The sequence below is a fragment of the Tenrec ecaudatus genome, chromosome X (assembly GCF_050624435.1).
Source record: "Tenrec ecaudatus isolate mTenEca1 chromosome X, mTenEca1.hap1, whole genome shotgun sequence".
Lineage (NCBI taxonomy): Eukaryota > Metazoa > Chordata > Mammalia > Afrosoricida > Tenrecidae > Tenrec > Tenrec ecaudatus.
In genome coordinates, this window is record NC_134548.1 from 122,232,929 (window position 1) to 122,246,931 (window position 14,003).

General features: G+C 44.2%; 1 protein-coding gene across 1 annotated transcript in view; it reads right to left on the reverse strand.

Annotated features, from left to right (window-relative positions):
- Nucleotides 1–1,858: 1,858 nt before the first annotated feature.
- PRPS1 (phosphoribosyl pyrophosphate synthetase 1) overlaps nt 1,859–14,003 on the reverse strand; it is a 28,456-nt gene continuing 16,311 nt past the window's right edge. The window contains exons 5-7 of the mRNA XM_075539096.1: nt 9,238–9,411; nt 5,863–6,022; nt 1,859–2,921 (exon numbers count right to left, since the gene is read on the reverse strand). Coding sequence (XP_075395211.1) covers nt 2,829–2,921; nt 5,863–6,022; nt 9,238–9,411 — 427 coding nt within the window. The 3' untranslated portion in view covers nt 1,859–2,828. The remainder of the gene's footprint in view (nt 2,922–5,862; nt 6,023–9,237; nt 9,412–14,003) is intronic.

Here is a 14,003-nt window from a genome sequence, read left to right on the forward strand (position 1 = left end):
TTACAGCAGTGGGCTTATCTTTGCCCTTTTGTGATTGGCTAATTTCACTCCAAAGCTATAAATCTGGATGAAAAACAAGGACCTTCTCTTTCTTCTGGGGAGCAGAGGGCACCTTTGAACTGCCAAGGACTCTTGGTGAGTTAGGAGGTCCAACGCTTAACCCATTGCAGCTCCACGGCGCCTCCCCCACAAAGTGAATGAGCACCTCTATTTGATGCTGCAAAAGGAATTTACAGATTCCTTTCCAAAGTCACTTTCACCTATTTAGAAAGGCCGAACAGACTTACCAGCTGCTCCCGCAAGAGCTGTTGACCAGGTTCCAACTCATCACATCTGGATGTACAATAGAACGAGGGACTGCCCGCTCCTGTACCGCCCTCGTCGTCAGAGGCCACTGTTGAAGGCACTGGGCCAATCCATCTTGTGGCCCTCGGGAACTCGATGGGGCAACTCGACTCTGTCCTCCAGGGTAGCTCAGGGAAAATGGACTGGACAAGATCGGGGTTGATCTTTTCAAGGGTGAGGGAAGGAGGGGCTAGAATTAAATGTAAGCATGTCAACCAATGACTAATTCTCTCATTTGAGGAAATTGGTCCCAAATGAGTCAATTATCACAAACTACTCCCTTCCTATACCTTTCCTACCCTATACCTAATGATATGTGAATCCTACAATGCAGGTCGATCTAGGAGCCCTGGTGGTGAGTGGATTACACACTGGGATGCTAATTACAAGGTCAGCAGCTGGAAACCACTAGCTGCACCTTAGGAGAAAGATGAGGTTTTCTACTCCTGAACAGTGAGACTCTTGGGAACTCACAGTCGCAGTTCCACTCTGTCTTGTAGGGTGTTGCTGACTCAGAATCGACTTGATAGCAGAGGGCAGTAGTCAAACAATGCAGGCACACGGTACAGAATTAGACCACTGTACAGAATTCTCTCACTGCCCTCAAGTCAATGCCAACTCACAGCAAATCGACAGGGTACTTCCCGTGAGATCCTGACACTTTCTATGGGAGTAGAAAGTTCGTCTTTCTCCTGAAGAGAGGCTGGCTGGAGGTTTCCAACTATTGACCTGGTAGTGAGCCGCTACTAGGCTACCAGGGTCACCCTAAGTTCTTGTTAGGTAGCTAGATTTAGGGACAAGGGGGTTGTCTCTCCCATGCCTGTAAAGTCCCCCATAAAAGTTGGAAAGAAATTACCTAGAACACCCCCAATTGAGCACTCTCATACTGAAGCCCCAGGCAGGTGGGAGCTACACATGGGTGCCCAATTAACTCTGGCTCATGACATCACCCAGGTGGGCCTAATTCAGCCAATGGGGGTCAAGCAATACCATCAACCCCGCCTCCCCAGTCAGAGGCTTGAAAAAATCCTGGCTGTGAGAAGGCCTCCCTCTTACCCTGATACTAGTCAGCGGCAGGTGGAGGGTGAGGGTCTCCCTCCCCTGCAGGCCTACTCAGGAGGCCCACAGCCTATTGGTCCACATGTTCTTAGCCTCTAGGATTCTTAGGCTTCTGGCCTCCCAGGATCCCCCGTTCTGCAGTTGTGGGTGCCCATTTCCATGTGGTTATTCATGTTCAGTTGTGAACCCCAATGCAGTTTCTGCCCAGCTTGGCACGTGTGTACCCTTTTGAGACTGTAACAACTAAAACGTGTCCTTCATAAAAAACCCACTTGGATCATGAAACATGCTTTGGTGTGAATTCTGTCATCATGTGAAGCAAGGAACCCAGGTATAACCTGCTTCAGAAACCTAACATTCTCAGTAAATCTGAGTTATCTTCTCTTGACCTAACAATGCAGCTAATAGTTTTAGAAGAAAACTATTGAAAAGCAAGAAAGCAATCTGTTAACCATTTGGATTAGATGTCTTTAATGACAGACCTCATAATTCACACACATAAAGACAGTTTATTAGTTTCCTAACAAGAGACAATGACATGAATAATTTTTAAAGGGAGTTCATGTCAGTTAAGAGGCCACAGGGATTCAAGAGAGGAGGGTAAAAATATTTAAATTAATCAAAAGGCACCATGACATCATCTAAAATCTTCCACACCATGGTGGCAGTAGTCAAGGACGTTTAAGCTACAACAAAGTCATGTGATATAAGTATTAGAGATTACATAGCAAGAAAGGAGCTTGCTTTTCACAAGATTATGGTATGCTGGTCCATTTGGACCCAAGATTTATTTGGCCAGGAAAAGATCAAGATGGTAGAAGTTAAAGCCAAATTGAAATGGACAGGTACAAAGGGTGGTTCAAGATAAGTGTCCCGAGCAGATAATGATGGATCAGTTTTCTTCCTTTCTACCCACCCTCCCCCAAGACCTACCTAATGGCTGCTCTAGCTAGTTACTGACTCTTGCCTTATAGGGAGCACAGCAACCAGGAGAACTAGGTTTGGGGTTACCTAGGGTTCGAGAGAGAGAGAGAGAGAGAGAGAGAGAGAGAGAGAGAGAGAGAGAGAGAGAGAGAGAGAGAGAGAGACTGAACCTGGGGGTGGGGGTGGTTATGTATTGAGTTGGCTATTTCGTAGTTGTTCTGAACAAAGAAAACCCTTAAGCGTTCACATGCAAAGTAGTCTACACTTCCCCCTTCACCTTCAAACATCCCTACATAACACCCTCAAAGCCTGAAATCTTGCAGCTATCTCAATTTCACTCTCCCCCAAATGAAGATAAACTCTGATCTTTCTGGTGTGGGATGTAGAAAGCAACACTGGAGCAAGCTGGGTCTTCTGCGGAACTCCATCAAATACCAAGGGAAAAACCAGGGGAGGGGGGTAGGGTTATGAATTTGGAAGGTGCCTCCGAAGTGCCTCTTTTACAAAGGGACATGGCTGAACAGGTAGGAAACAGATTCTCCATTGTGAGTTCTCCTGATGGCTTCCGCAAGGATCATGGAGATGTCGATCACCTAGAAAGGAAGAAAAGGAGCTGATGAGCCTTGTGCAAATGGAGGGTGGCTGATACCACTAGCAGTTCAATGAGGGCCCTTCCTTTGATAAAAAACCAACAACGTTTTATTGACATATAATTCATGCAGTATACAACCCAGTGGTTTATGAAAATTGGAAAGAGTTGTACAATCACCATAATCAGTTTTTAGAACATTTTTCTTCATTCTTGTAGCTCCCCATCATCCCCCAACCTCTCCTGCTATAACCCTTAAGAACTATTAATCTACTCTATTGTCTAATCTATAGATTTACCTGTACTGGATTTCCTAGTTTAAAAAAAAAACATACAAAAAAACCTTCAACAACAGCAACAAAATAAAAGAGAAAAACCTCAATCCAAGTGAAAGCAGAAAATAATTTAAACTAGGACCAATTAAAAAGAGACCGAAAGTGGAAACAAATGGTAATATGTTAAACTTTAACCTAACTATATCGGCAGTAATCCACTTCAATGCATTCTACTGGAGGGCAAGAAACTATTAACATCCCTCGTCAACGGTCCGAGGGAATGTAATGGAGGCTTGATCCATGTGGGGCTCTGCAAATGGAGTGCATGCTCCCAGTCACCCATAACCTTTTGCAAACCAGGTGTTCAGAATTTTTGGCAAGTGGTTTCAAACTGTTGACTCTGTGGTTGGCAGCCCACAGTGTAACCCACTACTCCACAAAGGGCCTCTCAGAATTTAAGCTTTATTATGATTCCATCATCTGATCTTGGATTCTGTTTCCAATCCTTAGATCACATGGGCTGGTGTGCTCCTTGTATGTGGACTTTCGCAGACACCTCACTCAGATGACTGCTTGTTTTTAAGACAGCCTCTAAAATACCAGATGCTATTCTTTCGGATTACTGGGCACCACCTGATTTCTTAATCATTCTTTGCACATCTTCAGTGATCACGAGAACTAATATTCAATAAGTGTCCTTTCTCTTGAAACATGTGCTGTATTCCCATTTGAAAGCTGCATCCAGCAGTTCCTTACGAGAACTCTAAGCGGCAATTGCAGAAAGCGATTGGGTGCGTGCGCACATTCCTCCTTTTAGTGCAGGAACACTCGAGCTGTGGTGCCTCTTCAGTGGCATTTATCATGGGAATGACAGTGACCCTCGAACGATGCAAGTTTGAGCTACATGAGCCCATATACACGTTTTTTGTTGCTGTTGCCTCCCCTCATTGCTAATCTGCTCTGGCAGAAGCTCGCCTGTCCCTTGCCATCTGAGTTCCCATGATACTCCCTGCCATCAAGTCGATGGCCCTCAAAGATAAAAGTAGAGCTGCCCCAGTGAGTTTCCGACACTGGAACGGTACGAACCCATTAGACCACCAGGGCTCCTGTCCCTTGATTCCTGGCCCCTCCCCTTGGGACTATGCCCCAAGAGTAATGGGGGCAAACCCCCATGTGAAACTGGGCCCTCCTCATATTTCAAAGGTCAATTATACTCTATAATATGGTTCCAGGATATTTGGTGGCTAAAATTTGGGGTCACTACAGGTAACTGACATAGGTGATGACGTTCACTGCTCATGTTGAGAAACACACATGTTCGGAAGTGTGCACAATCAAGTTACAGGCTTGACACTATCTAAGGGGGGCACCAGCTAGAGGAACATGCATGCCTACGTTACCACTGAATCATCAAGGTACTGTGGGAAAAACTATGAAAACACAAAAAGCCTATGAAAATACTCCAGCCTCTAGAAAGAGGGAAGGAAAACCTTTTTTCTTCTGCCAAAAGGGTTATTTGGATATGTACGCATTATTTGAGGGCCATGCAGAATTAATCAACTTAAAAATTAGCTGGCTACCTTTGATCAAACATTTCATTAAGTCATCCCTAATGTGATGGCTGGAATGGCTGTGCTTTGGGAAGACGTGTGATGGTTGCTGGCATTGGTAAATTGGCGAGTCTTATACAGCCTGTGGGTCAGATATTTCCCACTCCTGTTCTAGAGTTTATTTGGCTTACCACACGCTTTACAGAAAAAGTTTTTCTTACTATGTACTCCCTCTGGCAATTAACCTTTCATTCAGTAGTCCATAATCCTGAATATAGGGTAGGACTCTGCTTTTGCAAACTTCGCCCCCCTTCCCGGATTGTTCAATGCCCTCCAGAGGGCAGTAAGGCCTACTGCCTCCTTTCCAGGGAAAAAAAGTCACTCCACTCCACGCCCCGCCTCCGCTGCCCACCCCGGCAATTCAAAGCTTTTGTGCACTAGTCCATAAACCAGGATTAAAGTGTCAGCCCCTGCTTTCGCAGTTTCTCTGGATCGGTCAGTGTCCATCGGTATCCCTACTTTGGGAAACATTATTCTAGAGCAGGGGTCCTCAAACTTTTTAAACAGATGGTCGGTTCACTGTCCCTCAGACCCATTGGAGGGTTGGACTATAGTTTAAAAAAAAAAACTATGAACAAATTCCTATTCACACTGCACATATCTTATTTTAAAAAACAAAACGGGACAACAACACCTAGCAGGCTGTTTAAATGTCCTCGGCGGACCGTGGTTTGAAGACCCATGTTCTAGAGGGTCAAAAACCAAACTTAGGATCATTAAGTCTATTCCGACACATGGCAACCCTATAGCACAGGGTAGAACTCCCCCTGTGAGCTTCTGAGAGCATAACTCTTTATGGGAGTAGAAAGCTCCATTGTTCTCCCAGAGCAGCTGGTGGTTTTGAACTTCTGGCCTTGTGAATCACGGCCTAATGTGTAACCATTACCCCACCAGGGCTCCTCTAGAGGGTCCAAGATCGGGCAATATGAATGTTCAAATCTGTCTTTTGCATCACAGATCCTAGTGACGGACTAAACCCTCCTGAGAAAAGATCTCTTCAAAATCTAGGCAGACACCTCAAGCAGATTTAAGCCATATTTTACCAGAATCTTATGCTGACCTGTATTTTAGAGCAATGCTTCATCTTATCCTCTTGAGGTATGGTATTGGTGACTACTACTGCTTCAAAGCATGCGTTGTTGATGCGGGAAATGGCGGGGCCAGAAAAGATTCCATGAGTCAAGATGGCATAAACTCTGGTCGCTCCAGCTGAGAGAAGTCTAAGGAAAGAAACAGAAGCAGAGTTGACTTGGATTAATCTTGCCACTCTTGGATCCGAGTTGGGGGGAGGAGAAAGAACTGGACTAAGAACGGATCTGTGATTCTGACAATCCTGTGACAGCCATCCTGTTGTATTTTGCTTATGCTTGTGTATACTGGGGTGTTTTCTGATAAATGAAATGCAGGGAGGTTGAGCCTATAAGGAAACATAACAAGGACTGTGGGAGTCCCAAACGCACCTGCAGATGGGTTTGGGGCTCCAACTGTCCTCCACAGCCTTCTACCAAATTGGGTGTTCATAACTTTAGCTCTGTCATTTTTATAAAAGTAGATTGCCACATCTTTCTCCCACAGCTAGTGTGTTCCAACCACCAGTCTTTAAGTTAGCAGCTGAGTGCTTTTAACCACTATGCCACCGTAGATTTTTATGACGAAGAAAACACATTCACTGCTATCAAGGCAATTCCAGCTCATAGTGACTCTATAGGACAGAGTAGAAATGCCCCTATGGGTTCCCGAGGCTATAAATCTCCTTATCTTTCTCCCATGGAATAGCTGGTGGATCCCAATTGATAACCATGGGGTTAGCGGCACAATGTAGAACTGAGTGACTATCCCACCAGGGCTCAGTTAGGAAAAGAGGAAAAAGAGAAAAAGACACAGAGGGAAAAACAGCTATGTGAGGATGGAAAAAAAGATTGTAGTGATGTTGCTACCAGTCAAGGAATGCCGGAGGCCACGAGACAAGGAAGGGCCTTTTGAGTACTGACTTGAGAGAGTATGAGACTGCTAAGACCCTGATTTTGGACTTACAATCCTTAAAACCTCAAAAATACATTTTTAAGGCTACCTAGAGTTTGGAACGTTTTCAAAGATTTTATAGCAGAGCCTTGATCAAAAGGGGGAAACTGTGGTATAGAATTTAAGATACTCACAGAATTTGGACTTTCTGGAGCCATGAACTCCTAAAACTACAATCCTGAGATAATCTTTAAACCTTAAGCCAAAAATATCTTCTTCAGTCTGCTTCAAACCAAACAATAGTTTAGCTTAATTAGTAAAAATGCCTGCCTTGAGCAGCATGCTCCTAAGATCTATATGGGATAAAAATGACAACAGAAACCCAAAAGATTAGATAGGAGTCCTTGGGGGCAATGAGTTCATGTTAACGAGGAAGGAGCAACCCAGAAAAGGTGAGTGTGCAACCTGGAGAATGGAGAAAGCAATCCATGTCACTGAAATGTACATCCAGAAACTAATTGGTGCATACTTTGCTGTGTTTATTCTCAACCATAAAAGAAATTCTTTTTGGAAAAGCCATGCTAGTATCAGCAGTATCAGAAATACCACAGGTATTTTAAACAACAATTTTGAAGAAGAAAAGAAACCAAGTTTATTTTCTGACAGTTTGGGAGGCTCTAAGTCCACACCGAGGTGCAGGTGCTAGGGGCAAGCTCTCTCTCTGCTAGCTCTGGAGGAAGGCCCTTGTCTCCTCTCAAGATCTGTGGGGTTGGTGTTCCTTCAAAGTCCTTGAAAGCATCTTGGAATCACCCTTCCCCTGGGTCTCGGGTCCCAGCACAGGAAATGTGCTCCTGACTTTTCTTTCTGGGTGGCAGTAGGGTCCTTCTGATCTTTGTTCCCTTGTTTGGATCTCTTTTATATCTCAAAAGAGATTGACTCAAGATACAGCCTACTCCAGGAAATGGTACCTTGCTCATTAGCATAACAACCTCAAATCCCACTGCAGGTTAGGCTTTATAACACATAGGATAGATAATGCTATCAGATCACAAAACAGAGGATCAATATGTCATAAGAATCAGGGACAAGACAAGGTGACACATGTTTGCTAGGAACATAGTTGCATCTCTAACATTACCCCGGTTTGGGGCAGCCCTAGGATAGCTAGGGCCGAATGTAAGGGAGGGATTTCAGCAACTGACATCCAAGAGAACAGTGAAGGAACAATTTCGCATAGCACATGCAAGAGAGGAGAAGAACTAGAAGCAAACCAACACCAAACTCATTCTCACCGAGTACGTGCGACTGTAGAGGACATGGCACAACTGCCTCTGCGAAAGTTTAGAGGGTAACTTTGTTTTTTTCTTTTTCTAATCATGTTAGTGGGGGCTCATACAGCTCTTATCACAATCCATACATCCATCGCGTCAAGCACATTTGTACATTTGTTGCCATCATCATTTCTAAAATATTTTCTTTCTACTCGAGCCCTTGATATCAGCTTTTCCCCCCCTTCCTCCCTCCCAGACCCTTGATAATTTATAAATTATTATTATTTCTTCATGTCTTATACTGACTGATGTCTTCCTTCACCCATTTTTCTGTTGTCTATCCCACGGGGAGGGGGCTATATGTAGATCATTGTGATCAATTTCCCCTTTGTCTCCCCCCCCCCATCGCCCGAACCGCTACTCTCATTATTGGTCCTGAGTGGTTTATCTGTCCTGGATTCCCTGTGCTGCAAGCTCTCATCTGTACTTGTGTACATGCTCTGGTCTAGCCAGGTTTGTAAGGTAGAATTGGGGTCATGATAGGGTTGTGGGGGGAAGCACTAAAGAACAAGAGGAAAGTTGTATGTTTCATTGGTGCTATACTGCACCCTGACTTGCTCGTCTCTTCCTTGTGACCTTTTGTCTCAATTGTCTACAAGTGGGCTTTTGGGTCTCCACTCTGCACTCCCCCTGATTCACACTGATATGATTTCTTGTTTTGGGTTTTAGATGCCTGATACCTGAAACAACTGACACCTCGTGATCACACAGGCTGGTGTGATTCTTCCAATGTGGGCTGTGTTGCTTTTCAGCAAGATGGCTGCTTATTTATCATCAAGCCTTTAAGACCCCAGGTGCTATAGTTTTTATAGCTGGGCACCATCAGCTTTCTTCCCCCCATTAGTTATGTACCCATTTTAAGACTGTAACTCTTTATGGGAGTAGAAAACCCCATGCTTCTCCCATGAACTAAGACAATAGCAGCTAAAATGGGCAGTTAAAAAGTATTATTATTAGCTCAAGAAACCTAGATAGGAAGGTATTGTTCTATATTCCCAGACCAAGGAATGCCTACTTTGTCTTTTGTTGGTGTTTTTTAAATAAAGCATATGTAGTGTGTCTAGATCAATGAGAAGCCCTCTTCAGTTCTTATCATCCCCTCCCAACAAAATCAGCCACCAATCCAACAGTTCCACACTCACTTGTCAGCTGCATGGCAGATTGTGCCGCAGGTGTCGGCCATGTCGTCCACCAGGATGGCCACTCGGTCCTTCACGTCTCCCACGAGCACCATGCGGTCCACTTCATTGGCCTTCTTCCGTTCTTTGTGAATCAAGGCGAAGTCCACATTCAATCGGTCTGCAATGGATGTAACTCTGTCGAACAAGAGATGCTCAGAGTTAAAACCCAGGTGTGTGGCTTAGATGACAAAAGAAACAGACTACAGGCTAAAGAAGGGCCTTGTTTTCTGGGATAGCAAACTCACCGACACCAAACAATGCCCAGGGCTAAGAGAAAATAACCACCATTGACTAACTTCTCAAAAGGCAAAAACATCACAGACAGGGTTTTATAGTAGAAAGAATATCTCCATATTTTGATGGTGTTGCGTCGATTCGGACTCATAGCAACCGCATTAAAAAGTAGAAAGGCCCCAAAGGGTGTCATAGGCTGGACCCATCATGTGAGCTGACTGCCAGGGCCATCACGGAGCCATTGAGTTGGGTCAAAATGCCAACCTTCTGGTTGAATGTATAACCACTGCACTGCTACGGCTTCTTTATATATTCTTTATAGTGATAAACGTCTTACTCAAACTTGGAGAACTAGGTTAGTGTTGAGGACAGAAAGATAGCCTTATCCTGGGAAGTGATGTGAGGTTAAAGCACTTTTTTGTTTTTCTTTTGCTGAAGCCCTTTTTATGTAATGAGTTGGCCGTGGAAAGGCTTCCATAACTAACACTCCGAGGACATACACAGGTCCAATTCATACAATATAAGAGTCGTGGAAAGGGACCATGATTAGGACGTGAACCTGACCATGGCAGGAGAGTGGCAGCACCCAGACTATTCTAATGCCCACACCCTCATCACTCCCTGTAATGATGTCAGCAAAACACCCATGACCTTTCAATGTGAACTGGAACCTGGACCTCAAGCTTGGAATTTCCTGCTAGAAAGATATCAGTTAACTGGGCAGAACCGGCAACCCAAATTATCTCCAAATTATCTCCGAGTCCAAACTCTAAGGCATAGAAAATTCTGAAGATTCTATAATAAAGCTGCTGGAACAAATAGGAGAATCCAAGAGAGGTCTGTCTTTGAGGTCAGCCCCAATCCCAACTATGTTGACACCCACCCCTTCCCTCCCAAAAGAATGCACTCCAGAGCACAGCACTGAAGCCACAGCTTGGGGAGAGGGGCACGTCTGATCAGAGCACACAGAAGCACAGAGGAGGGAAAGACAGTGGAACATATCCTGGCCCACCAAGCCCCAAAGACGACATTCCTTCTCAGAGCAGCCCTCCAAGACACGATGCCCCTCACTGATCCACAGTGCTACGGGGGACAACACTGGAGACACAACATGGGAAGTGTGCCTGATCTGACCCCATCACACTTGGGCAAAACACTATGGGTGTGCAACAGAGCAGCAAGGGGACCAAAGGAATTAAGTCCCCCGGGGAAACCAAAAACAGACTATAGGTCCTGGGTGTGGCACCCCTTGGGACTCTACTGGAAAACACTCCTAATGGTCAACAAACACACCTTGAACTATTTATAGGCTTTTCTTTTTGTTGTTGGTTTTTTGTTTTTCTTTTGCTCTGCCTTGTTTTTATGCTTACTTTTGTCACTGCATGTCTATCTAGATAAGATAGATGGATAAACATCCATAGGAGAAAACAATGGCACCGGGAAGGGGGGGCAGTACATGGGAGGGAAGACAGGGAAAGGAAGTGGGTGTTAACAAACCCAGGGAAAAAGGAACAAGTGATCCAAAATCAATGGTGAGGAAGGGTTAGGATATCTGGTAAGGCTTGATCAAGGGCAATATAAACAAGAGGAATTACTGAAACCTGAATGAAGGCAGAACATGACAGTGGGACAAGAGGAAAGTAGAAGGGGAAAAAAAGAGGAAATAGAGAAACGAACTAGGAGGCAAAAGGCCTTTATAGAGGTCTAAACACAGGCATGTATATATGTAAATATATTTATATATATAAGGATAGGGAAGTAAATATAAGTACAAATATTTATGTTAAGTATCAAGTTAGCAGACACACATTGGGCCTCTACTCAAGTACTCCCTCAACACAATGACACCCACCTTCCTGACACATGATCACTGAAGACAAAATGGGTACATTGCAAATGTGGTGAAGAAAACATATGATGCAGAGCGTCTGGGGTCTTAAGGGCTTGAAGACAAAAAAGCGGCCATGTAGCTGAAAAGCAACAAAGCCCACGGGAAAAAGCACACCAGCCTGTCTGAACATGAGGTGTTGATAGGATCAGGTATGAGGCATCAAAGACCCAGGACACAAAAATTACATCAATGTGAATGAGGGGGGGTGCGTGGAATAGAGACCCAAAGCTCACATGTAGAAAACTGGACATCCCCTTACAGAACGGTCACAAGAAACATACAACTTTCCTCCAGTTCTTCAATGCTTCCTCCCCACCCACTATCATAACCCCAATTCTACTTTAAAAATCTGGCTAGACCAGAGCATGTACACGAGTACAGCTAGGAACTAGAAACACAGGGAATCCAGGATAAATGATCCTTTCAGGGTCAGTGGTGAGAGTGGTGATACCGGGAAGGTAGAGGGAGGGGTGGTTTGGAAAGGGGGAACTGATCACAAGGATCTACATATAAGCCCCTCCCTTCGAGACAGACAACAGAAAAGAGGGCGAGGGGAGACATTGGTCAGTGTAAGACATGAAAAAGTGGTAACAATTTACAAATTATCAAGGGGGAGGGAGGTAGGGAAGGAGGGAGGGAGGGAGGAGAAAAATGAGGAGCTGATATTAAGGGCTCAAGTAGAAAGCAAACGATGGTGGCAACAAATGTACAAATGTGTTTGACACAATGGATGGACTTTGACAAGAGCTGTATAAACCCCCAATAAAATGAGTTTTAAAAAAATAGGAAAATCCATCTAAGCAGCAGAATACAATCAGCTGGATTCGTCTCCAGCAGTGTTTCCCATGTTGGCGGATACTACAGTTCTCCAGAGGGCTGCAAAAGCAGAGAACTCAAGTTTATCCTGGATTATGGGTTACAGTACAGAAGTTTTTAATTAACAGGGGAGTGTGAAGTAAATTTTTTTTCTGCAAAGAGGAATGTGGACCCAATAAGTTTGGAACACCTGGGGTTGACACACTTTTGAGATGGAAGAGCCAATCTTGTCCCTCACAACACTTTAAAAATGATTCAAGAACCAGAAATGTATTTTTTAGAAATAAGAACATTTAGAGTAAAATTGGAAATGAAATTAGGATAGTTTCATTTTCAATTTTACTTCAGAGCCAAGTGTAAGGGCAACCCCTGATCTAAAACAATGAAGTGAAATTTCAGACATAGCCAAACAGTTCTTGGGACTCTGAGACAAAAGTACTATAGACTCAGGGAATATCCCCATCAATTGGCAGGACATAGGTAATAAAATGTTTTGCCCCTTACTTTGGTTAAGTCTGGGATCCGAACAGCTAAAATACAGCTATTGATCTCTTCCCATCCAGAGTAAAGGATAGTTGAAGAGAACTGGAGACTCAGGGGAGCAATTAGCCCAAGGGACTAAGGACTGCATGAACACCACTTACATGACCATCGTACCAGAAGAATTAGATGGTGCCCAGTTAACATTACTGACCTACTCTGAATGGAAACAACATAGAGGATCTCAGACAGAGAACAACAAAAATCAAATTCAATAAAAAGACTTGGACTGGCAGAGACCTTTCAAGACTGTAAGCCATAAGATACCCTTCTGACCTTAAAATAAAGCCATTCCCAGAGATGGCTTTTCAGGCAAACAACAGGCCAGTGAAGTAAGTGGCACCCAAGAGGAATGCATTACTCAGATCAGTTTCTTAAGATAAAAGGTTAACATTTGCCTAAAAGCAAAGAGAAGATATGAAGGAGAAATCTAGACAAGACGGGAAGCCACAGTGGAAACAGAACAGAAACAGCATACAAACAGCACGTTCTGGAGAAATGGAACACATTCCCATCTGGACAGATGGGAAATGGGCTTGCTCTGTAAATTTTTCCCTAAACCACCTATAACAACATCAACAATCCTCTCTCTTCGTGTGTGAAGAAGGAGCGTTGGGGCTAGCAGTGTCACTTATATTGTATGAATGAACAAATGAATGAATGCATTGTTTGGTTGACAGACATAGCTTGTCACCAGACTGGTTTGGATTACCTTGGGTTCCAATTGCTGACCTTGGGCAGCAGCCCAACATGTAACCCACTATGCCACCGGTGTATCTTATTGTTAGGTCCCAATGAGTCAGTTCCTACCCACAGCCACCCTGTGCCCAGTCCTGAATCAGCCTCACAATTGCTCCTATGCTTGAGCCCGTGGCCGTACTGGTACCATAAAGTGCTCCTTATTTGTCCTTTATTATGGTTAGGAATTTACCTCCAATTTACATTTTCCTGATCAATAGTTTTGTAGGGTCATGAAAGTACCATTCCCCAGTGCCTAGGGTCACAGATCTGTGTTTCTGCTGGATTGGGGAGAGCCTGTGACCAAATGAGAATTACAACGTGTGAGCAACCTAGCCACCATGCGTACCTTGATAGATATCAACAGGCACCTTGTGATCCCCAATTCTGAGGAGAAAATCCTCTTTGATTACTCCAAATGGGACAAAATATTTTCACTGCCTAATGGGCAAGGTATGAGAATCTCTCTCAACCAGTTGAGACAAGCAGGGTAGCCATTTGTGTGGGA